This window comes from Fusarium vanettenii (genome assembly GCF_000151355.1).
Source record: "Fusarium vanettenii 77-13-4 chromosome 7 genomic scaffold NECHAsca_9_chr7_10_0, whole genome shotgun sequence".
NCBI lineage: Eukaryota > Fungi > Ascomycota > Sordariomycetes > Hypocreales > Nectriaceae > Fusarium > Fusarium vanettenii.
In genome coordinates, this window is record NW_003315875.1 from 163773 (window position 1) to 187577 (window position 23805).

The 23805-nt window shown below is 49.8% G+C and overlaps 10 protein-coding genes across 10 annotated transcripts; 7 read left to right on the forward strand and 3 right to left on the reverse strand.

Annotated features, from left to right (window-relative positions):
* Nucleotides 1-467: 467 nt before the first annotated feature.
* On the reverse strand, nucleotides 468-1829 carry NECHADRAFT_82545 (uncharacterized protein; the record flags this gene model as incomplete). The annotated part of the gene is made up of 2 exons (XM_003049264.1): nucleotides 468-1424; nucleotides 1473-1829. The coding sequence occupies 2 exons, from the start codon at nucleotides 1827-1829 to the stop codon at nucleotides 468-470; spliced, it is 1314 nt and encodes a 437-aa protein (XP_003049310.1).
* A 1404-nt stretch (nucleotides 1830-3233) lies between these two features.
* Nucleotides 3234-7649, forward strand: NECHADRAFT_82546 (uncharacterized protein; the record flags this gene model as incomplete). Its single annotated transcript, XM_003049016.1, has 9 exons — nucleotides 3234-3896; nucleotides 4011-5186; nucleotides 5368-5370; nucleotides 5437-5439; nucleotides 5500-5502; nucleotides 5559-5561; nucleotides 5614-5944; nucleotides 6001-6823; nucleotides 6878-7649. 9 exons carry the CDS (start codon nucleotides 3234-3236, stop codon nucleotides 7647-7649), a joined length of 3777 nt encoding a protein of 1258 aa, XP_003049062.1.
* A 503-nt stretch (nucleotides 7650-8152) lies between these two features.
* On the forward strand, nucleotides 8153-9360 carry NECHADRAFT_82547 (uncharacterized protein; the record flags this gene model as incomplete). The annotated part of the gene is made up of 2 exons (XM_003049017.1): nucleotides 8153-8668; nucleotides 8737-9360. 2 exons carry the CDS (start codon nucleotides 8153-8155, stop codon nucleotides 9358-9360), a joined length of 1140 nt encoding a protein of 379 aa, XP_003049063.1.
* Nucleotides 9361-9981: 621 nt separating this feature from the next.
* NECHADRAFT_45160 (uncharacterized protein) lies at nucleotides 9982-10943 on the reverse strand (the record flags this gene model as incomplete). The annotated part of the gene is made up of 2 exons (XM_003049265.1): nucleotides 9982-10685; nucleotides 10745-10943. 2 exons carry the CDS (start codon nucleotides 10941-10943, stop codon nucleotides 9982-9984), a joined length of 903 nt encoding a protein of 300 aa, XP_003049311.1.
* Nucleotides 10944-12508: 1565 nt separating this feature from the next.
* On the forward strand, nucleotides 12509-13675 carry NECHADRAFT_45071 (uncharacterized protein; the record flags this gene model as incomplete). Its single annotated transcript, XM_003049018.1, has 1 exon — nucleotides 12509-13675. One exon carries the CDS (start codon nucleotides 12509-12511, stop codon nucleotides 13673-13675), a length of 1167 nt encoding a protein of 388 aa, XP_003049064.1.
* Nucleotides 13676-13766: 91 nt separating this feature from the next.
* Nucleotides 13767-15310, reverse strand: NECHADRAFT_82550 (uncharacterized protein; the record flags this gene model as incomplete). The annotated part of the gene is made up of 3 exons (XM_003049266.1): nucleotides 13767-14566; nucleotides 14725-14978; nucleotides 15030-15310. 3 exons carry the CDS (start codon nucleotides 15308-15310, stop codon nucleotides 13767-13769), a joined length of 1335 nt encoding a protein of 444 aa, XP_003049312.1.
* A 296-nt stretch (nucleotides 15311-15606) lies between these two features.
* Nucleotides 15607-16892, forward strand: NECHADRAFT_44993 (uncharacterized protein; the record flags this gene model as incomplete). Its single annotated transcript, XM_003049019.1, has 3 exons — nucleotides 15607-16042; nucleotides 16101-16681; nucleotides 16734-16892. The coding sequence occupies 3 exons, from the start codon at nucleotides 15607-15609 to the stop codon at nucleotides 16890-16892; spliced, it is 1176 nt and encodes a 391-aa protein (XP_003049065.1).
* A 2433-nt stretch (nucleotides 16893-19325) lies between these two features.
* Nucleotides 19326-19652, forward strand: NECHADRAFT_19889 (uncharacterized protein; the record flags this gene model as incomplete). The annotated part of the gene is made up of 2 exons (XM_003049020.1): nucleotides 19326-19387; nucleotides 19439-19652. Coding segments are annotated over 2 exons (276 nt in total), but the record flags the coding sequence as incomplete, so codon positions are not given.
* Nucleotides 19653-19847: 195 nt separating this feature from the next.
* On the forward strand, nucleotides 19848-21402 carry NECHADRAFT_62384 (uncharacterized protein). The gene is made up of 6 exons (XM_003049021.1): nucleotides 19848-19990; nucleotides 20038-20172; nucleotides 20232-20259; nucleotides 20311-20495; nucleotides 20546-20919; nucleotides 20968-21402. The coding sequence occupies exons 1-6, from the start codon at nucleotides 19867-19869 to the stop codon at nucleotides 21169-21171; spliced, it is 1050 nt and encodes a 349-aa protein (XP_003049067.1). The 5' UTR covers nucleotides 19848-19866; the 3' UTR covers nucleotides 21172-21402.
* A 1101-nt stretch (nucleotides 21403-22503) lies between these two features.
* NECHADRAFT_45239 (uncharacterized protein) lies at nucleotides 22504-23769 on the forward strand (the record flags this gene model as incomplete). The annotated part of the gene is made up of 5 exons (XM_003049022.1): nucleotides 22504-22728; nucleotides 22782-22987; nucleotides 23055-23143; nucleotides 23207-23365; nucleotides 23417-23769. 5 exons carry the CDS (start codon nucleotides 22504-22506, stop codon nucleotides 23767-23769), a joined length of 1032 nt encoding a protein of 343 aa, XP_003049068.1.
* Nucleotides 23770-23805: the final 36 nt, after the last annotated feature.

Sequence of the window (23805 nt, forward strand, 5' to 3'; positions counted from 1 at the left end):
GAATCGACACGTATCATCAGTCGATGCTAGACATGTTTGCTATTCTAACTAGAATTTCTATGGTTGGAGCTATTCAGTGCGACTTTATCGTCACACGCTGCACCACCAGTTACACAACTGACTATCTAGACTTGAATCACTCAGGTGGAGCTCTCTAATAATTGTAACATGAAGGGACATTGTGAGGACAGGATCCTCATGCCATTGATAGGCGAGACTGGATCTATGTGTGTTTTGCAGTCTCGTAGCTAATGGTTTCTTTTGCGGACGTCACAGAGCTCACACCGATATTGTAGATGGAGTGTAAACAGTCAAATAACATTATTACTAGCTTAGAAAAGCATCTGTTATGAACCTGGTGGTGAATTAAGAAAATGGATAAAAGAACTCGACCATCGTCTCTACTTGAAGCCCAAAACGCCTGTGCAATACCCTAAAGTCAGTTGAATTCCATCAGTTTGCGCAAATCATGATGACGATCCTTTTCGAGATCCTGGCGGGCTGAAGAATTCGGGGGTAGGCAGAGGCGGATTCACTTCTTGACCCAAGTACTCGGGATTGGCGGCTGCGGCGTCAACGATTGTCTTGACTCTGTCGTATAGCTCTGGCGCTTCGGCGCGATCTCCAGGTTTAATCTGAAGAAGACGATCGTTAATAAGAGTCACCAAATCTCCGAGGGCAGTCCCGTGTTTACACAGAGGATGCTCTCGCAGATGTCGAACGGCCTCGGTAACTGCTGGATGAATTCCTGTAGATTGGTCCAGTTCTCGTGCAAAGAAGTTGCCTGGCGAAACTGGATCGTTATGATCTTTCCTCTTCTTGTGGAATCCGTTGACAGCTGCAAAGTTGTACACAAGCCAGACGGTGAATTCGAGAAACATGCAGCCCGCAGACCACATGTCATACCGGCGAGGCCTGGGTCTGTTATTCCGTTCGTCGTCGTCTGCCTCGGGAGCTTCGTAAGAGACTGTCGATTCCGTCGTCATTGTTGCTGAGTTTCTCAAGTCAGTCGCCTCTTTGTGGGCCTTGGAAACACCCATATCTGCGAGAACCAGTGTTGTTGGATTGGCTGCTTGGTGTTCTTCAAAAACCAGGATATTCTGTGGCTTGATGTCACCGTGGCGTATGTTGCGGTTGTGAAGTGCACGAATACCGTCGACAAGACCTAGAATCTGCTCGAGGGCCCATCGAATGAGGCCTGCTGTTCTGGGCTTGGAGTCATGTTCTCCCCAGAAGTCTCTTAGTGTGCCACCGTTCGCCCAAGGAAATAGAAGGTAATATGTAGAGCCTCTTTCGCAGGAAGCCAACAGAGGGATCAAGTGTTTGTTCTGCAGTTTTTGGATGATGTCTAGGTTTTCCTTCTCTCTGGTAAAGTCCTCTTCCTTGTGGAACTCCTTGATAGCGATGTAGGCGTCCGCATTTGACTGGGGATAGGTCAGTGGATTTCCTCTTCACCGTCGCTCTAGACATACCGGAAAGAGGCGTTGATGCGCCGGGTGTAGCTTAGCCTTGTGGACTACACCCATGCCACCCTTGGCAAGTTCCGTTTCACACTCTGTCAATGGCAAAGCGCACTCCGGTTCGAGCACAAAATGTAAGCCGGGTTTGTCGAGAATTGGCGCCTGGACTACCCATTGCTTCTTGAGAAAGTTGTCGACCTTGTCCCCTTCTCCCCATGACATGGACGAGGGAAATCTCTTGTTACCACTCACAGAAGCGAGTACATTGTACTCACTGTCGTCGCTGTCCTCACCGTTCCGACAAAGTGGTAGGTCCTCGTCAGTGATCCCTTCGTAGATGAGCTGCTCCATGGCAGCAGACTCCTCCATGAGAACGAGAACACAAAAGACTCTCTTTGCTTCTGCGGCAACCTTGTGAGAAATACAAGAAGAGAAAAAACGGTTTCTCTTTGGCAATCCTGCTTGAATGTGCGCAAGCGTAATCTTGTCTAATTCGTCAACCGGGATGAATTTTGCGAGCCGACCCTCGACCGGACACGTGCGCAGCCGCTGCTTGAGTTGCTTATATAGAGTCTCCATCGTAAATGAATGATCTTGGTTCAGTCGATTTAATTGACCGAAAGGGTCTAAGAGTACATCTGACTGTGCAGCTAGGCGAAGACAAGAGGGGATCATGTAAGGGCAAAGTTCGTGCTGACGTGTCGGGCCTGGAATGGCTCCCACCATATCAGGACTTGAAAGTGAAAGGCTCCGCGAACGTGCGGCTCTGTGTTATGGTAGCCTTACAAGGCAACCAGAGGTGGCTGTCCGGTGTCATCTTGGGGGTGTCATCTGAAAGACCGGGCAGTCTGAACCGGGTTGAAAATCCCAATAGCCTATGTGACATGCATGCCGCGTTGCAACAGTGCTGTTACCGATGGTGTGAGTAAAAGCCAATGAGACTTTTCGGATAACAACCCCTCATCTGTGGTTGTCATGTCCGGCGAACCCGGATGTGGCTGTGGAAGGCCTCAAAATGCCTTGTTCGCGAAAATCCGGATTGAAGATAGGTTAGCGCTGCTAGGTAGAGGCCAATTGATGTGAGATGGAAAAGTATCGAATTCGGTGAGGTCTCTAACCAGGTTAACACTTAGCCAGGCAGCCATTGCGGGTTATCTTTGACAATATGAGTGTGTCATATGCTGGTCAAGCTCTCAGCCTGATCGATAGCCGAGGCAATCATCTCAGCCCGGTGTGGGGGGATAGACGCAGTCATCATGAAGTTTCTGGCTTGGCATAGACTGTGCCTCCACCACACTTCTTGGTGGTGTGTAAGACACCTCGCGGGAGGGAGTAACCGCACCCCTCTCACGTAAGACGTATGTATCGACATCGGGCAGCCATTGGCTGGTTTTGTAAGCATCAGAGCAAAGACAACGAGGCAACCAGGCGATGAGAGATAATGGGCCTTGCCAATGCTTCAAGACTTTGAATCCACGTATCTTGCGACTGGGTACCGCTCCATGAGATGCCTCGTATCAGACTGTCGCAATGCAAGTCCCCACCCCCAAGTTTCCAGCCTTACAGATATGACCCAGTTTGCTACTGGGACAAGCAGATGTCATCAGATCACCACTTTACCTGCATATGCATCAACAGCAGCCAATGTCTGAGAGCGCCCACAAGCGGCTGAGAACTTCCCCGCTTGTTCAGACCAGCAGAACAGAACATGACACCACTTAAAGGTTGGATGCCTAATCGACTAGGCACCCTTCGCGCAAGTCTCCCGCCAGCATGGCCTTCTTGAAGCCTTTCTTCCGATTCAGCCCCGAAGTCCTCTGGGATTTGCTCAAGCGCGTGTATCTCTTCATCCAACCGCTTTCCATGATGGCCATGTCTTGGTTCCTTCGCAATGATCTCCTGGAGGCTGACAGAACCACACGAATGAAATTCATTACAGAGCTCGAGCAAGCGTGCAGTCAGAGCGCACTCGCCCCCGGAAACCCTTTCCTGCCTGAGGGCAAGATTCCCAGCCTGGTCACGACCGAGAAAGTGAAAAAGTTGATGCCTCGTGCCAGTGCTGACTTGGTTGAGTTTGTCCGTATGCATGCAAAAAAGGTGTTCTTAACCACTTTGCTTAGCAGACACGACACGGTGCATGCCGCCATGAGCAGCTTTTACGAGCATGGGGTCATGGATAACGCGTTGCCCATGAAAGCCCTCGCGAGTGCACGCCATATTTGCGTGTTCCCACCAGATGGGGAGTGTCACCACAAGACGCAATGGCCCTGTTTCCAGTCATGGGAATGCTGCGAGGTCTCGGGTTTCAACAAAAGCCAATGGGTGTTTTGTGCTCCAGTATTCACGGAGAATGACTCGCTGCTGAGATTCGAGGAAAGCTACGTGCTGCCCTTCACGTCGGTGGACGACATTGGCACAGGAGGTCATTTCAGTATAGTCTCGAGAGCCAAAATCCATCCTGACCATTACCGAGCTCATGGATCCTCAAACAAGGCAAGTCATGAGAAAAACAATCCAGACAGATCTAACGGCTAATTAACCGCAAATTAGGATGCAAGTGGACAAGTCTACGTTGCTTTGAAGCACATGAAAGACCTCAGAGAACCAGGGTACAATGTCGAAACTTCATGGGTTAGCGAAGCCAGAGCCCTCGATCAAATCAACCGACTCAACCACAAACACTTGATCCGCCGCACGGGATCTTTCAGAACGGACAAGAATTACTATATTATGTCGGAGTGGGCTGATGGCGGTAATCTTCGAGATGTTTGGGCGAGGCAAAACATTGACCATACCATGTTGAACGGCACTCGCATCATGCAGGTCTTGGAACAACTGCATGGTCTAGCCGATGCACTTTCGAAACTCCACAACACAGTCAACACCAAGCAGCTCAATGGAGGCACCCCGGGCCCTCTCCCCAGAGCCGAGACCATTCTAGCACCTTCCTCTCGTGGCGCGCCCAAGGTAAAACTTCAAGTTGATACCGACAACAGCGACAACACTGGCGAAGAGCACTGGAGGCACGGAGACTTGAAGCCTGACAACATCCTCCACTTCAAGGACCCAACCTCTCCATGGCTGGGAACTCTCAAGATTGCAGACCTGGGTTTGGCAAAGCAGCATGCGTTTGCCACGTCCCGGCGAGAGGACCCAACTGCGCAGAGGTACTCAACATCCCATTATGAAGCCCCAGAGGTTGTCACCAGGCGATACGAGCCACGATCTCGACTCTATGACATTTGGTCCATGGGTTGTATCATTTTTGAGTTCGCCATCTGGTTGCTCTACGGCTATCCTGGGTTACAAACATTCTACCGAGAGAAGCCGCCGACAAGCAGGGATACACTCTACTTCACGGCAAACTCAAGAGAGGATCACGCCCAAGTGAGCGACATTGTTACTAAGTGGATGCAATACATGCTTCAGTTTGACCCGGAGTGCAACAGCCAGTCTCCCAGTGCCATTGGCGACCTCATCAAACTGGTAAAGAACCACCTCCTTGTGGTTACCCTCCCGGGACAGATAGGCCAGGGAAGAACTCGCCAGAGCGCAGACTTCTTGGAGAGAAGCCTGAGGGACATCATGAACAAAGCAGTGACTAATCGTGGAGGAACCTATCTCTTTACTCGGTCGAGCCGAACAGCAGCACAAGCACTTAAAGAGATGAGTTCTCTTTCGACGGGCTCTGGGGGACAAGCTGTGGCCTTTAAGAGCCCAAATCTGGTAAGATTCTCTTAACCTGTGTCGCAACTACGGGGACTGAGCAGCGCCTAGGATGTACGTGCAGCAAAAAGGTGAAGAGATTTGAGTCACTATGATGGCTGACTATGGGCTTGACTCGGCTTTGAAGACTGTGAGTAAGACCGGGATGACTAACAGGATTAATGAACTAACACAAGTTTAGTATGTGAGTCCCTGGAGATAAGTCCATGATAGCAAACTTGACTAATCAATGGCCTATCTATCTGTCCAGAGTGTAAGCCCTTCCAAGGCCCTTGTTTTTAGACTGACCAACGTATCTAACTGTTCTGTGTAGGTGGTGAGTTTCTTCGCCAGATTGCCATGCTGGCTTTCGGAGCTTACTAACTTGAATAGAAAGTGTGTCATTCCTTTTGCCTATTCACCCTGAATTGGGACTGACAATTGCTAGTTTGATAACATTTGGGAATTTCAAGATGGCAACTCGTTTGCAACTAGTTTCCTTCGCAAACAAGACGATCACCTGTCGAGACCTTTCCCTCCTCAACCGGTGTCAATTTGCAAGCCCTGTGCGCGCCTTAGTCTCTTGACTGACGTTGTTCTGATGAATGACACATATGCCAACATCGAGAAGCTATCTGAAAAGTGTCAGCTCCACCGACTGATTTTTGATGCCTCGAATGGATACCATGGAGCCGACCTGATCGAGGTTCGCCGTGTTGGTGGTGCTCTGAAACTTAACGGAGAGCTAATATCAGGTCTCTCAATCTACAGAGGCCTAGGTACGCCGTTGCTTGTTCTTAGTTGACCAAAAATTTCGATCCTGATTATTTGACAGCCAAAAACACAATGTTGCATCCAGCAACTCGCTCCCCGGGCAATATCCACATCGGTTTGCCCCAACTCCCCGAAGTAAACAGCTCACCATTCTACGATTTGTTTTTGCATTGGATCCAGGACTGTGATGAAAACCACCTGGAGTGCCGCCCGTTGAACCGCGACCCAGAGTGTCTGCCCACTCGACTGCTGGATGTCGGCTCCAGCGGAAGCCTGGGTAACGAGTCGTCGGTTCATCTACTTGTGACCAGAAGAGATCTGGATACGAGTCACGACCTACGCTACATTGCACTCTCTCATCCATGGGGAGATACCAGGCAAAATGACCACTTCTGCACAACCCCTGAAAATGTTAAACAACGGCTAATGAGCGGCATTCCGTTTGATAAACTTCCCCTTACTTTCAAGAACGCAGTGCAGGCTACTCGCTCGCTCAATGTTCAGTACCTGTGGATCGACTCACTTTGCATCGTTCAAGGCGATGGTGGCGATTTTGACACCGAGGCCAAGAACATGGAGACCATCTTCAGCTCGGCCTACTGCGTGATAGCCGCCAGCCGGGCTTCAGGGACATCGAGCGGGTTTCTGGGAGACAGGAAACCTCGAGAATTCATCAGATTTGACGAGGCGACAGGTAGTCCACACTACATCTGTAAAGCCATCGATGACTTTCAGCATGATGTGATCGAGGGGAATCTCAATAAACGGGGATGGGTCCTTCAAGAGCGTGCCCTCGCTCGACGAACAATCTACTTTACTGAGAACCAGACGTACTGGGAGTGCGGGAAAGGGATTCGGTGCGAGACTCTGGCTCGCATGACAAAGTAGGTGTCCTTCCTGAGTTATATATATAACCTCAACTAACATTGAGGCTCTAGCACGAAAGTCGCATTTCTAGGTGACCCAAACTTCCCAAATTTGGCCATCGAGTCTACCAAAGGAACGAAGATTCGCTTTTACGAGGAACTCTACGAGGCATACTCAAGACTTGACTTCACCAAGGCATACGACAGGCCCATCGCTATTGCCGGCCTGGAACAGCGTCTCGTCAATGCTTTTCAAACCCATGGAGGCTATGGCGTCTTTCAGGGGGAATTCTTCGGGAGAAGTCTGTTGTGGATTCGCGACGCCAGTTCCACGGACAAGCTCAAGAAGATTGACTTCCCTTCGAGCCAGAAATATGCCGTCCCGACATGGTCGTGGATGGCGTATCAAGGGGCTATAACCTTCCTGGAGGTTCCTTTCGATGGGGTTGACTGGGAACAAGGGAAGGACGCGATCCGGTCACCGTGGACATGGAGTGATTCATCATCAACCTCAGCCACATGGCACACGGGAAATTCGAACGAAAGGATCGACTTGATGGCCAACGCAAGAGATTTGGTAGATTTCGCCACTGCTGAGAAAGAAATCGTCTACGACCAAGGACGGATGGCTTTCACTAACGGGAGAGTCAAATGTGTGGTCGTTGGAAAGGAAAAGGTGCGGTATGGAAAGGCGGGTGTGGAACTTCCGCGGCAATGCTATGTCCTTATAGTAGCTCCAAGGGAAATATCTGGGTCTAAGTACAAGAGAGTAGGAGCTGCTTGTTTGCCTGAAACATGTGTCGCTGGGGACAGCACACCAGGAGAGAGTGTGCAAATATTCTAGCTTAGTTTTCTTCATTGCTAGAAGGCAACAACCTTGCTAATTACCCTTTGAATGCGTCACCAATTTCGCAACAATTGTCAAATACCTGCTGGGCACGATTTTAAGCTCGAACGATTACACCCCCTTAATCATTCACAGATCAAATCCAAGAATCAGAAATGTTAACGGCTGGTCAAGGTCACAAGGGGGGGATAATTTATCATCACCTTCATCACTTAAATCTTGTCTTTTACGTCATGGGCCCCTTTACATCGTGTGGGATAAGGATCGGCATCGTTTAAGTGTTACTTATTGCCTGTGGGCGCCCGCTCGGTTTCGTGCCGCGACGTGTGACTATACTCGGAAAGTTCGTATAAGGGAACCCGAATCCGTGGAAATGCATCCGGATCCGAAAATGTTCCGCTCCATCTCTACCATGTATGCCTATATAAACCGCCTGACTCAACCAAAAGTCTAGTCTTAATATCTAACTATCTACTTCATTATAACATATTTGCTGCTTCATGGCCATGTTTGTCAAGTTTGCTGCCTTTGCGGCCATGAGTGGCCTAGCCCTCGCTGCCCCGGAAAAGACGACCATCAGACACCTCCAGCTAAAGCCAGAATATTACAATGGCACCATCAGTGTCGAGCACCTGTCGGTTCCAGAAAATCTCGATGGCTTCAAGATGTCGACGCCAGCTGCCCGCAAGTCGGCCGACTTTTGGTACTTTGACGTCTTTTCCAAGGCGACCAACCAGACACTCAACATCGTCTTCTTCAACTCTGGTGAATTCAAACAGTACCCTCATCCCTTGTCGGTGCAAGTCTCTGGAGTATTTCCCAACGGCACCGACTTTTACTATGAGGCGCTGGCCGACGAGGGGGTCTCCATCACCAACAGCCCGCAAGGCATCCAAGGCGAGTGGGGTGGCATTGGCAGCTTCAAGGGCTCATCTCTAGAGAAACCCAACGTCGAGTACTCCATCAAACTTGACTCTCCAGATATGGGCATCTCTGGGAAGATCAAGTTCAAATCCGTAAGTCACACCACTGCTCCTCGAGCTCGACTTATTGGAAACCGCCTCTAATACGAGTGAAACTGTAGATGACGCCCGCTCACTACCCTTGCGATCTCTATGGTGCCATTGGCGTGACGCAGAATCTATTGCCCGGGCTATACTGGGCCAATGCTGTCCCCGACGCTGAAACAGTTGTTGACCTGAAAGTCAAGGACACAGCGATACAATTTAAGGATGGCGTTGGCTACCATGATAAGAACTGGGGCAACCAGTCCATCATCGATGGACCTAAGTACTGGGACTGGGGCCACGGCCGATTCGGCCCTTACTCGGTGGTCTGGTACAATCTCCTCGACTACGAAGGAAAGGAGACGCGCCGGTCTTTCGTCGTCAAGGATCGCAAAGTTCTCATGGTCAGCTGCGACCCTAAGAGCATGGAAGTTCGCCAAAAGGGTGGTAAGGCAGCCTGGCCCCCCACGACAGGCCTGCTAGAGACCGACGGGTTGAGCATTCATTACACACTGCCTGATGGCCAAGAGCTAAACGTAGACGTGACGACCGAGATCATTGTTCGCGACGAGTCGGGTGCGTACCAACGAGCCAATGGTATCATCAAGGGCGGCATCAAGGGGAAAGAGACTTTCAAGGGTAAGGCTCACTACGAAGAGTTTATCTTTGGCATTGTCAACGACTACACTCCAAACCCTTAGGTTTGTTCAAGGAGTAGCATCTGTTGAAATTATTTCTTCCCTATAGCCATAGTGGTGTTACGTTCTTATCGCAGTCTTTCTTGAAGGCATGCCCTTTGTAGTGTTGAGTTGTTCTGTTTTGGCAAAGATATCTATCATCCGTAAATCCTTCCTATGCTTTGGCAGTGTATTTGGATCTTCGCTTTGTAGTCATCGAAACAAACTGGATAAGTCTGGCCGGTATTTCCCTGCTGAGTTATTGTAATCTTACACCAAGTCCATACCAGTCAATGACCATAGTATCTTCCCCTCGCCTGTAAATTTGAGCCATGGATAGTTCCCTTCAACTGAAACACGGTCTTCTGGCTGAGTTCCGGTCTTTAGCTATAACAGAGAACACATTATCAACACATCATAGCATCATATTCCAATCCCTCATGGAATTATGGAGGCTACCGAAGAGTGCCAATGTGAGAAGTGATATTCAGCCAAACACGCCAGTCTATTATTCTATGTGCAAAAAAGTAACTACCAACCAAGTCCAAAATTCCTCTTCCAATCTTCAGCCACCATGGATTCTATGTAATTCATGTTACCCTTGGGTTTCAATTAGTTCCTCCTCCCCAAACGACAGCTAACTCATCACTTCGAAGGACGGCCATCCATCGAGTTGCCACCATACGCGAGACTAACAGCTTCCGTCTGGCCAAGTGGCTGAAACTGCTGAATCTGAGAGGGATACCACACATAGAAGATAGCCATCGTCATAGCCATGAGCACCGCATCAAACACATATAGCGTCCACTCATTCTTGAGAGGATAAGCATCATGCCCCATGACGTATTCTATGATACGAAAGACGCAACGAATTAGAATGAGGGCCGAGGTGGCATACAGCATCATCATCATCTTTTGCCAGTCAAAACTCCCTTCTGTTCTGGTGCCGGGCCAGTTCATGCTGTTGCGTCTGTATCGGAGATGGAAGATGACCGATGCACCAACAAAGAGCCCAAAGAAGATGATTTGGATGAACAATCCACCAACAACGATATTTTCGCCCAGCTTCGGATCATCGCCGGCGGCCATCATCCCAGCCCCAGTGCTCTGGATCAAGAATGAAAAGACGTCTCCAACTACGAAAGTAGTCGTAAGCCATTTCACTTTAATGATGGAGCACATCTCGCCCTTAGATCCGAGGCCGCGGATAATTCGACCGAGCGTCATGTAGATGGAGGCGGCAAAGAGAGACGGTGGGATGAGCAGAAAGACGGATTGGATGATGTAGGGCATGAGTTGATCGGTTCCGTTGTGGGCGGCGATTCGGCCGATGAAGCCAACGACTTCCACTGGTCGTTTCGAATTAGTCTCATCATGATGTCGGATGTCTAAGGGGTTGGGAACGTACTATAACCGCCAATGGTAAAGGCAATGCAGAACCAGAGGCGGCAGCGAATCATCTTCCACGTATGTGCTGCCGATAATACGAGAAATAGGATAGTGAAGATAACGGCAGCCGGCATTGATGGAACATAGCTCCATAGGTAGAAGTCGCCTTTGTAAGGGAGAAGATCTCCTCTCGGCGCGAGGGCGTGTAGGCTCGACATTATCGTAGAGAACTGGTAATCGAGGCCGGGTTTCAGGATTGATGTCGACTTTTCGCAACAAGCAGATAATTCGATGCAGAGAGAAAGAGAGAGAGAGAACGAGAGCAAGAAGTGACCAATCAAGGACAGGGTTTACCAGGAAATGGATTGCAAGTATCAAGAAGTCGATAGAAGGAAAAGAGACGAGAGAAAGGAAAGATGCTGATTGACGAGACGACACATAGTGGCCTTCAAGAGCGTCCCGAAATTTAAATGCCGTCGATGTACAATTTTTGACAACATGAACCGCAGGCCCAATAATAGCATCTGAGTATTCAGCAGATGGACACGGCCAGACTTGCCGCAATCGTCACTAACACGCGGATCCCCTGAGAGCGGTGGGAGCGTGCTAGTCTGTGGAGAGCGGTGACCAGAACATCACTGCATTTGAAACAGACCAGTCACAGTACCTGTGACGGTAATTCCGAGACACCGCCGCTCTTCGTCATGCCTGCTGTTGACATCTTACGCGGATGATCCGAGTTTCAGGAGACTGTCCCTCGTCGTGCTCAATTAATGTGCCCACTGTGTCCTGTGAGGGTCTAGCACGGCTGAGGACATGGAAGGATCCGAATCTTTGGTGACTACATGGGATTTACCAGGCAGTCACGGGGCCCCAATCGTGTAAAGACCTGTCCATTCCTCGAGGCCTAAAGCGAGGATTTGTTAGGCTTCTAATTCCAGAAACAGATATGTATCATGCTCCATGTAATAGACAAGCGTCGTAATTACCACGAGCAAATAACGGAGAACAAGACAAAAGCAAAATTAAAGTAGACAAACCGGAGATAACAAAAATACTCAATGTGATCTTGGCATCAATTGTATGCTTTACGTGGTTATGGATTTGAACAGTTACTTGATCGACACGAAATTTAGGAACATCGACAAGCTCTAGGGTACTCAAGCGCGTTTGGCAAACACAATGGAATGATGTCGTGCTTCGAGTTGACGAGCACGGTCTTATGTCGACCACACGTTAATATTATGGGAGTAACTATGCTGGCTTAAATGTCCGAGCCCTCTGTAGTTCTTTTGTTCGTCTCCTGACGTGAGCTCGAGTGTGGTCTTGTTGGACGACTGAACGGAACCTCTTCAGTGTTTGACTTGGCCAAGCTCTTGGACTGCACCCCAAGATATTTGCTTCCTTATTCATCGTATCTACTCTAAGCATTTCCGTAAAGATCATGCAGCCTGCCCGTGACTAGAAAAAAGTGAATTGAAGTCGGTGATCTAATTTAAACACCGTCGAGGCTGGGTCCGCGTATATTTTCCGCAAAGCGAAAGCTCCTCGCAAATTTTCTGAATTAGGTCTAGTGCTCGTATTCAGCGCCAGACTCGGAATAGTGGTCATGACTCGGGGACAGGGGGCGTGTTAAGTTCGCTGCTCCACTGCCTGGACGTCGCCTCGTTATCCCTCCTCGGATTCCCTCCAAAGTCTGCTCCTCTTCTTTCCTCGCATTGCCTCTCTTAACACCATTGGCTTTTTTGTTTACTCGTATTCGAGCTTGTTATCTCATTGCATCATGGAAACTAACCGCGTTCGAAAGCCACGCCAAGGCCATCGCAAGTCTCGAAATGGCTGTGCAGTATGCAAGAAACGCCACATCAAATGCGATGAGCGCCGCCCTGTATGCGGAAACTGCGAAATATCCGAGAGAGAGTGCTACTATGTTGCCCCAAGGCGGGCAAAGGTCGGCTCTAACCCGTACGAAATGGAGCTCACCACTTCGGCATGGCTTCAGACTGCGGCGACGTCGAGGGACTCGGAGTCTCCAGCGTCGCCGGATCTACACGACATCGAATCTGACGAGCTCTTTACCTTTGAACATTTGAAGCTTCTCTACAATATTCAGGAGCACATGATGGATTGGATGATGGTGACTGATTCTTTGAAGCCCCTAGCCAATGGCTACGTCACAGCTGCTTTAGAAACACCATACCTCATGAACCAACTCCTTGCCCTGTCTGCAATGCATCTCAGCACCGCCAATCCCGAGTCGTCAGCCCATTACACGCAAACAGCCAGCAATCTACGGCATCGAGCGCTACGAGGCTTCAACAAGGCGCTCAACGATACCTCGCAAGGAAACGCGACGTCGCAATTCTTCTTTGCTTCGCTCCTGGCACTGCACTACTTTGCCGAAACAATAACGGCTGCTCCCAATCAAGACTTCTCCACGACCCTCCAGCATGTGTTGGAATACTTTCGTCTCCATCGTGGAGCTCGAGTTCTTAGCGATAGGGCACGTTCAACGTTCGTGAGCTCATCAGTCATGGGATGGCTTGTGGCCGCAGTGAAGGAAAGCAAAGAAGGATCACACAGGCCATCCGAATCCTGCTCTCTTTTGGAAACAATGCTCCAGGCGTCAGACCTGAATGAAGAATCGCTTCAAGCTTGCCAAGGAGCGAGGGAAGCTCTTGACTTAGTGTATGGATGGCTCCAAGGCCCCAACGGTTGGGGGGTGCACGCTCTCCTAGGCTGGTCGAATCTGATCCCGCTGCGGTTTCTCAGTCTGTTGGAGAAGCAGACCCCCGAGGCTCTTGTTATTCTTGCGCATTATGCCGTTTTGATGCATCGTTTTCGAGCGTTCTGGTGCTTGGGAGATGTGGGAAAACGGCTGGTAAATGGGATCTCTGGTCTTCTCGCCACGTACTGGGTGGACTGGCTTCCCACGATTGATGACGAATGAAACCTCTGTAGGTTTCTAAAATTCGCGTAATTATTATATATAGAGGATGTAATGTGTATGCCTTGATGGCAAGAGAAAATGCCTTTGTATCTCAAACCTCGTCGAAGCCAACAAATGCATTCTTGCCACCACTGAGCGGAAGACTAATCAACCCAGCTTTCCTCCTAAACATGTCCAGCCATTGAGGATTGTCAGCCCAAGTTTGATCCCATGCATTGTCAGGTCCGTACATCATCTCGCTCATCTTTCTTTGTAGCTGGCGATCCGAAGGCACGCGTCCGTGTGAGATCTCGTCGGAAACATGTTTCAACAGGAGGCGTTCTATCTGTCGGTACGAATGCGCCGATGTCTCGTCTCTGTTTGGCGGTGTAGAGTCAGCCATCCCGGGACTGACCTCATCGCTACTCAGAGGTCCAACGACGTTGGGCTCTGACAAATCCATGCGATGGTCTGCTCTCGAGGCCGAGAAAGGCTCCATCGTGTGTCGCTGTGTGCCAATAAGAAATACGGGCATGTCATTCTCAACGAGATCGTCGATCTTTTGCTCGAAGCCCCTGTTACCCTTCCACTCGCGCATATCCGAGCCACCACGGAAATGCACTGCTAGGTGTTTCTGCCTCTCAGTCCAAGTATCCATACGAGCGTCGCAAAATCCGCAACGCGACTTAACATCGTCGATGGACGAGAGCCAGTTTTTCATCGAGTCATTGAAATTGCATCCCCGGTGGAAGAGACGGAGGTGTTGTCGTAGATGATCTTTGCGATGAAACTGGCGGGCTTCTTCTGGTTGCGCCACGCAGGCGGAATAGTTGTGGATTTGGTGATGCTCGGGTAAAGGGTCGGGTTGGCGGCAAAAGATGCAGTATATACGTCCATCTGGATCCTGGAGGACTGGGCCAAATTTGGAACATCTCAACGACGTTAGATTGCTGAGGATGATGAGCAAGCATTCTAGAAGACTCACTGCCACTGCTCAAGGCTCAAATGCATAGTCGTTTCGTGTCTTTGCCAGTCATGCTTCGTCTTGAAGGTATCTGTACAGAACGTACATTGGTACCTTCTGGGCTCCGGTTCTCCTTCTCTAGCCTTTCTTGACCTTGCAGGTTGCCTTCTTCTACGCCTTCTCCGTGAGGCAGAGGGCGATGAAGTAAAGGAATCCCAAGACCCTACTGAAGAGTCGGAGCGGGTTCCGGCTTCTGCACTGAAGGGTGGCAACTCAGGTCGATATGGTAAATTGTGGGAGATTATGGGGTCGGAGGACAATGATAGAGCTGTTGAATCCGGAGCATCAGACTGGAATACCCTAGATAGGTGGCTATGAGCGGTTGATGAGAAACGAGATGAGGGCTCCTACCTTTGCCATGGGTCGGTTGCTAGTTGTAGAGGGTCAGGGTGTAAGTTGAATATGTCTTCAACGGCGCCAATGGATGCGCTGCTATGAGACCGAGTGTTGACAACGCCGGGAAGAGCTGTGTCCCCAACGTTGTCTGCATCATCCTGTGCCTCATCGAGACCACCCACAGCCCCGAGGTACCCCACATCATGCTCAGGAAGCCATGACATCCAGTCTTCGCCGGTAGGTATCTGATCGGCCTGAGCCCGGATTGTTTCGGACGGAGATTTCTGGGAGTCCATTTCTTGCTGTGACAAGGTCAAGGAGATCATGCAGGTCCATTGAGCGGCATCATTGATCCAGCGTTATCGGAGTCATCGGCTCTTAGCACAGGGCGTAAAACTTTACGCCCTTGACAAGCCCCGCTTTTGTATGCAGCTCTCAAGAACGTTATCAAAGCGGCTTGGTTGGAGCCAAGACATAATTGAGAAAGGCGGAGAAAGGGTGGACTTGACAAGATTCTGTGACATATCAAGCTCAAGTCTTTTGTCAATCCTTTTGTCTGTGTTTGCGTTGTCGAGAAATCTACACTGCCGTCATGTCTCTTGGTTCCTCCCAACTCAACGGTGCATCGGCGCCAAAACAACGGCTCGATGCATCCAAACTCAAGTTCACACAGTCCACAGTCCTTCATCCAGTTCCTGAGCCTGGATCTCCAGAACTGTGGGCACAGAATGTGCACACCGACCACATGATGACATGCCGCTGGACTGCCGAGAAAGGCTGGGACGTGCCAGAGCTCAAACCATTTGCCGACTTTAGCATCTCTCCCCTCGCTTCTTGCATTCATTATGCGACTCAATGTTTCGAGGGCATGAAGGTATATCGAGGGTTCGACAACCGTGTCAGACTCTTCCGACCGGATCGAAACGCGAAGCGCTTGGTCATGAGCGCAAAAAGAGTGTCCCTTCCCGAGTTTGATGATGCGGAGCTTGTGGAATTGATCAAGGCACTGGTTCGCACGGATGCAAAGAGTACGCATTGTCTTTGCTAAAGGATACGTCAAGAAAACGAGTACTGACATTTTGGCAGGGTGGCTTGCGGAACCCGGAAGCTTTCGCTACGTCCGGCCTGCATTGATAGGAACCGGGCGTCAGTTGGGCGTTCAGATCCCTAGAGAAGCAGTTCTATTCGTTGTCATGGTTTGCTGGCCCGACTTTTCCACCGATAGTCCACCTGGTGTCACGCCTAGATCTGATCTGCGTCTACTCACATCAAGGAATGATACCATCCGAGCCTGGCCTGGTGGCTTCGGCTACGCCAAAGTCGGTGCCAACTACGGCCCCAGTTTCGCCTCTCATTGCGAGGCACAAGAATCAGGCTATGACCAAATTTTGTGGCTCTTTGGAGATGATGGCCAAGTTACGGAAGCAGGCGCCAGTAACTTTTTTGCTGTGGTCAAGGATGAACGCACCTCGAAACTGCAGCTTCTCACTGCGCCTTTGGATGACAAACTCATCCTTGACGGTGTTACTAGACGATCTGTTCTGGAACTGGTTGAAAGCAGACTGACGGACGAATTGATGGTGAAGGAGGCAAAGTTCACCATGTCAGATCTCGAAAAGGCCTGGAAAGAGGGTCGTCTTCTTGAGGCGTTCGTATCGGGCACAGCTGTGAGTAGGGAAGTGTTAACCCTGAGAAGCGTTTTCTGACACGTTCTTTCAGTTCTTTATCAAGGATGTGTCGACCATCCGCGTGGGTAATCGTAATCTCGACTTGACACAGAATAATGATGGTACTGGCAAATTTGGGCCACGAATCAAAGGTTGGTTGAAGGATATCATGTTTGGGGTTGAAGAGAACAAATGGGGCGTGGTTGTTTAACGAGGGGCATGTGGGTGTATTATGACACAGATATAGTCATTTACCAACCTACCTCAAGAATAAAGTAGGTGGGACGTCTATTCAGTATTGACTGCCATTGGCTCCAAAGGAACGTAAGAAACTAAATAACTAGAGCGAGTAAACTGCATAGGATGGGTCAAGATATTCTTTGATTTAGAAGAAAAGATAGGTATGGAACAGAGGGACTGAGCTGAAATGTTATCACCGTGAAGCCGTTACGTGAAGGGTGTGTGAAAACCCTGCAGCAATGTAGTAGTAAACTGGGCGGAAAGGGTCGAATAAACTTCCGGTGATGGAACCCGAGTCGGGACTAATGGGCATATAATAAGCGTCCACGTCGCCTCTGCTGACAATACTTGGCCATCACCGCGCCTACCACGGCAGAACCCAGGTGAGTATAGAATCATGGCATCCGGCAACGAACCGATCTCCCTAGGTTAGTGCTACTGACAAAAAACCTCTGCAAACATTACTAACTTATGTCTAGGCGTTTTGGGGCGGTATTACTCTGCACGACACACTTTAGGCCAGTACCGCTCGGCTTCCGTGGTAGCATCCTACACGATCTTGGGAGAACATGACCTGGGTTCATCTTCTCCCGCGAAAACTCGTCTCCACTTTGCCCTAGAACGTTGCATTCAAGCAGCTATTCGACAACACCCTAGCTTATCTTATGGCGTTTCTAATGAGATAAATGCTGGCATCCCTCTGTTCAGGCGGTTAGATTTCATCGACAGAAGGGACGTCCTTGAGGTTGTTGATAGTCGACATATCTCAATGAAGTTCGGAACGAATCAAACCACGCCGGATGTCGTGCTCTCTCAGATCCTCGGCGAGAGACATGCCGACCTTTGGTTGAACAACAAACCGGCCTGGAAGGTCATCGCCATTGAGCACATTCACAGCCCCCACGGCCAGGACCCAGAGAACGAAAGACTTGCAAGGCTCGATATTGCCTTTTTGGCACACCACGCCATCGCTGATGGCTTAAGTGGGATAGCCTTTCACAAATCCCTGATGGAAGCCTTTCAGAATATGCCGGAACTATCCTGTCCACCTACTTGGCCTATGGTCATTGCACCAAAGGATGCTCCAACTGGGGTTGAAGAGCGGGTAGACTGCCTCTCATGTACCTGTACCATCTGCAGCAGCCCCAGCACTTGCAAAGGGCCGGTCTGGGCAGGGAAGCCGATATCTCCTGAGCCATTGGGCGACTTCAAATCGATGATCCGGGTTCTTTCCATACCAGCAGAGAAGCTTTCCAGTGCGCTCAAGAGGTGCAAGACTTCCAACATCACTCTCACTGGCCTTTTGCACGCGATGATCTGCACTTCTTTTTGTCGTGGTGTGAAAGGTGTCCCGGGTATTCGAGCCGTGACACCATTTTCAGTGCGAAAGCTGACGGGTGCGTCGGAGAGAGAGATTTTGAATCACATCTCTTTCTTATCAACTTATGTATCTGGAGCGGACCTCGGCAAGGTCGAGAACAGCAAGCGTGGATCGACAATAGAGGAGCAACACAGTATCCAACTAGCACAATTTTTCAGCAGCGACATTGCAACCAAGGTCAAGCAATTTCCTCACGGAAGCATGTTCACTCATCTGAGCGGCATCAAAGATTTTCTCTCGCTCTGCCAAAGTCAAGCAGGTATAAAATGACTCTACACATACGAACTATCGAACCTTGGCTCAGCAAGCAGCGTCCCAACTCAACCTAGCGACCACCTCAAGTTGGACAAGCTGATTTTCACGCAGTGTGGAATGGTTTGCGGCCCGGCTATCGGCTTCAACTGTGTAAGCATTCGCGGTGGTTCCTTTACTATCAGCATTACCTGGGAGCGTGGTGTGGTTGAGGAATCACTGATTGAGCAGGTGGCACGGGATCTTGAACTCCAGCTTAACTATGAGGGTCATATAGATTCATAACGGTAGATAACATCAGCCATCCTAGATCATTATGGTTCCAATGGCAAAGCATCGGCGAGGCCTTGTGAAAGTGTTGTCTGGCTTGCGCGTCGTCAACGGCATCGACGCCCAGATCCCATTGTTGGCTCCCTTTAGGGTCCCCGAAGCCGAAATATGGCCGTATGAAACCGAGGGCCAAGACAACTCGAGCCGAACCGATTACGGGGTCCGATTGTGCTGGGCCTCCCTAGACACCGAGGAAACATACAGGTGGAGTGGGAAAAAGGTTGGGCGTATTTCGAGGCGCATGAATTGGCGTAAATATTAAGCTTGATAAGGCGCGGTGAAAGGCGCAAATTTGGGCGTGTTTTAAGGCGCGTTCGGAGAGTGAGGGGCACGATAAAGCAGGGAAACGCAGGGCGCAATAAGCATGGCAATCCGAAGAAGTTCGATTTGTCAGATCGTCAAGCCAACATGGGAACCAAGATTGAACCAGAGCCCCTCAAAGAATGGATCGTGCTTATTCCCGATATCGAAGGCTCATTGGAGACAAGGATGAAGGTACGAGAGTAAGTCCCGTTTCCTCGTTTATCTACGCCGGAGAGGTAATAGATTTGCAGAACACACATCAAAGAGATGATTAAACATATCGACTCTGGGCTATATCAGATGGGAGGAGGTACACTGAAAGGGGATCAAGTTGGTGGAAGCGCAATTATTGCTCGTGCGAAGACTGAAGCCGACGTCATGGAAGTCCTCAAGGCCGATATTTACACAAGGAGCGGTGTTTGGGACCTCGATAAAACGCAAATGATTCCCGTGAGTACTAAATTCTCTCCTAAATGCCAGTGATATTTCTGACAAAGACCATAGTTCAAGTGTGTTTATAGGCGTACATGCGTGGATGAGAAGATTATGGGGGATCTCTGGAAGTATTGATATCACGTGGGGCTCGTAATGCTATTATAAATCATTGCTATTATAAATTCAACTCCATGCCCAGTTTCTCCTCTTTCAACTCTCACATCTGGGAATTACATCAACCACCATGAAGTCCACTGCCATAATTCAGCAGGGCAAGTCCCTTGTTTTAGGAGAAGCAGAACTGCCGCCTTTGAAAGAACATCAGGTCTACGTCAAGGTCGAATATGCCGCATTCAACCCCACCGATCGTATGCCCTCACACAGCCGTGATCCTTGTCTAGAACTGACTGTCAAGGACTTGCACTCGATGTCGACGCGTTTGGGGATGGGGCTGTTCTGGGCTGCGACTTTGCCGGCACCGTAGTCGAAGCTCACCCGAGCGTGACCAAGATCCAGAATGGTGATCAGATTGCCGGCTACATTTGGGGTGGTACGTTTCCATCCTTGAGCTCCTTAATCGCAAAAGCTAATGGTTTTCACCCGTATCAGGCGAGATCAAGGGACTGGGCGCCTATTCGTGAGTCTCCGTCAGCCATATCTTCTGACACCGCTAATTGTCGAGCCATAGAGCTTACACCATCGCAGACGAGCGTCTGTCCTTCAAAATCCCAGACAATATCAGCGCTCCTCAAGCTTCTTCAGTCCCCTTGGCAGCCAACACGTCATGGCTTTCTCTGTTCTCGGAGGACTGCCTTGCAATCAATCGGGACAGCTCGGCCAAGAAGACGCCTCTGCTGGTTTGGGGAGGAAGTTGTAAGTCCGAACACTGATGCCATGAAGAGATTCGCTAATAGCCATGAAAGCTGCTGTGGGTATCTTTGCTATCCAGATCGCCAAACTTCATGGAATTGAAGTCGTCACAACATGCAGCCCCCAGAAGTTTGAACTGGCCAAGAGTGCTGGAGCAACCCACGTTTTCGATTACAACGACCCCGAAGTTGCCTCAAAGATCAAGGCCGCAGTGCCGGATCTCCAGCACGTCTTCGACACCATCGGAAACACTACCTCGTCTGCAACTGCCGCTCAAGCCATTGGCAAGCCCGGAGGTGTGCTTTGCACGGTCCGGCCGGGCAAGGTGAACACAGAAAATGTTCCCTCCACCGTCAAAGTCACGGATGTTTTTGTCTTCACGGCATTCCCAACAGAACACAACTATCGTGGAAAAGCCCATTGGCCCGTAAGAACTCCCTGAGCTACGTATTGATCAGATCTAACACATTGGTAGGTCAAAATGGGAGACCATAAACTTAGTTCCGAATTCCATGGCCAGTTGGAAAGCTTACTTGGCAATGGCTCCTTGAAGCCAATTCCGATCCGTATCCTTGGAAAACTCAGTCCTTCTACTGTTGAGGAAGCGATGAACGCAAATCGCGAAGGTCGCATTTCACGTGAGAAGCTAGTATTTGAAGGCCTGTCGGAGCAAGAGTAGAAACAGCCAAAGAGTCGAAGGTTGGCGAGACTACCCTGCATAGACCTGACTAGTGCAAGGCCGTCAAACTTTTCATTGAATTGTGATCTCACGGCTTCCCATTCTCGACATTTCCACACGTTGTCGTCAATATTTATGGGATGTGTAGGGTATCTAGGAGTGATTAGAATGTAGTTCTATCTCATCGTATACCTCCGCCCCTAGAAAAGAAAAACAGACTTGAATTACATTCTCTCAGATTTGCTTAGCTTTGGAGATAACAACTGTTACTCTCTGCACGTGGATGGCACCCTAGACAACGCATGCTTGTGCCGTTCAACCCTGGCCACGCGGCATTCAAGGCGTGCAGTAGCTGCTGTGGAACCTACCTAGACTGTTGAGGTGTGACAGTTGGCTTGGAATGAATCGATATATTAACAGCTATCTTCCAGGTCTTATGCAACTATTTTACTGATCATTTTACTGTCGTGCCGACTATTTATCAAGAACAACATGCGGCCAATGGGGTCTCGGCTTGTACCAAGTCCACGATACCGGGACCTAGCTACGGTACATTCCAAGGGCCGTTTGCGCTCTAGATGCTGCCCCATCATTCCAGGAACCTAAGGGGCAGGCGATTCACGTTTCTGACACGATAATATCGATGTCTCATGGTGGGAAACCATTTGATTAGTGCGGGCGATATTGAATTGTGGCTTCGCGGAGGAAACCGACCGGACCATTTAGGTTTGGGAAGTCCTTGGAGACTGGGCTGGCGTAGAGATTGGCTACGGAATGTTGACGGATCAAGGGATTACTGCCACTAACTGAAGCACTATCTTCGTGGAGCCTGGCATGATAAAAGTCGCTTGTCTAGATCTCGATGATATCTGTGTGATGCTTCTACTCAGACTCAGCTGCTATAACAAGGGTCTGTTCCGTTAATCAGCTCAGTCGCCCTTGATCCAGGTGTCATCTCCAAATCCTGACCCCCCTAGGACTATCTATGGCCAATAATTGGCGCCACACAGCCGCCAATCTGGAGATGGCCGACAATAGAGTTTCGACGTGAAAGGGGTGGCTTGCGCCTCTTCCGGACCAGACAGAGATGGACTGGAATTTCATTGACGCTCTCTGCTGTCACGTTGCCCCCCGGAAATGTCTCCCCATCTTTCTTCCCAGCAACGAGTTTTGAGATGAATATTCTCCGATAATCACCATTGAGTGATCTATAAGCTAAGTGACAGCTGGAGGGACGAGATGGTGTCAAGTCAGACCGTAATAGTGAGTACCTCAGGCTATGAACCCCTCCAGTCACCTCGCGGATGATCGTGAGCATAGATCAGGCTGACCATGTCCCCACAGAGCATTGAGTGGACCTTTATGGTCCTTGCCTACGTGTTTGTCGCTTGTCGCCTCTATGTCCGGCTCTTTATGCGAGGACTCAGGCTCTATTCGGCTGATTACTGGCTGATCGTGGGTCTGATGTGTTGTCAAGGATTGCTAATATGCGACACCTTGACATACAGCATGAATGCTACGAATGACTTTACGATAACAAGTGTGTCCCTCGACAAGGTACGTTCAGTCGGGAGGAGCTCAGCGAAAAGCTGAGCTGACTGGTTTTACAGATCAGATTTGCAACCAACTACTTCTTCGACACTGGCATATACTTCCCCAAGTTCAGCATCATCGCCTTCTACTACAGCCTGACCCCCCCGAAGCACCCTGAGATGAGAATAGCGCTCCAGATCTTGACCTTCATCACTGGGGCATTCGCTCTTATCACGTTCTTCGGAAACACCTTCTGGTGTGGGCCAGACCCATCCGTCAACTGGTGAATAACAACACAGTCCCCATTCCTCGTACGGGAAATATCTAGACTAACCAGCGACGCATAGGAGGAGGACTAGTGACGAAAGTTGCACCGTGTTCTCATCTATGGACCTCATGCGGCTGAACTGGTCTCTCAATTTCATCACCGAAGTGCTAAGTTAGTTTCACCCTTGGGAGGCTAGGGCCCTTGTACAAACTAGGTTAACTAATACTATCTTAGATGTCGCATTCCCATTTCCGTTGATCTTTGATCTTAGTCTCCGATCTCGTCGTGAAAAAGTCGCCCTCGGCGTCATCTTTGCCCTGGGAACAATTACCATCGGCGTTAGCGTCGGACGGTTTGTCACCATGCTCCATGTGAGCAATGACATCTCTATCTGTAAGTCTTCGAAGTAGAACACCACGCTCATCATCTCACTAACGACATTAGACATCTGGGCCACTGCCGAAATCTGCATCTCGGTCATTGTCGTCGCCCTTTCCGCTCTTCGGCCTCTATTGCAAAAGCTATCCGGCATGGTCTCCACGGACCCGGGCAGCAATCTCCCTTCAGGATACAACATCTCCTCGATGAGCCAGCCAAGCAAACCATCTACCCGGACAAGGGACCTAGAGGCGTTTTGGGAAACTGGGCCCGGGGCTCATTATAGTAGTGTTACGGCCATGGCATCTGGGGAGCATTTGACAGGGAGCGAGGTGGAACTGAATGGTATTGGGGGTATTTTGAGGACGCAGCAGGTATCGATGTCGAGCGAGACGATTTCAAGTTTTATGACAAGGTAGATAGTTTTTAGACTTCAACAGATAATCACATTTCAT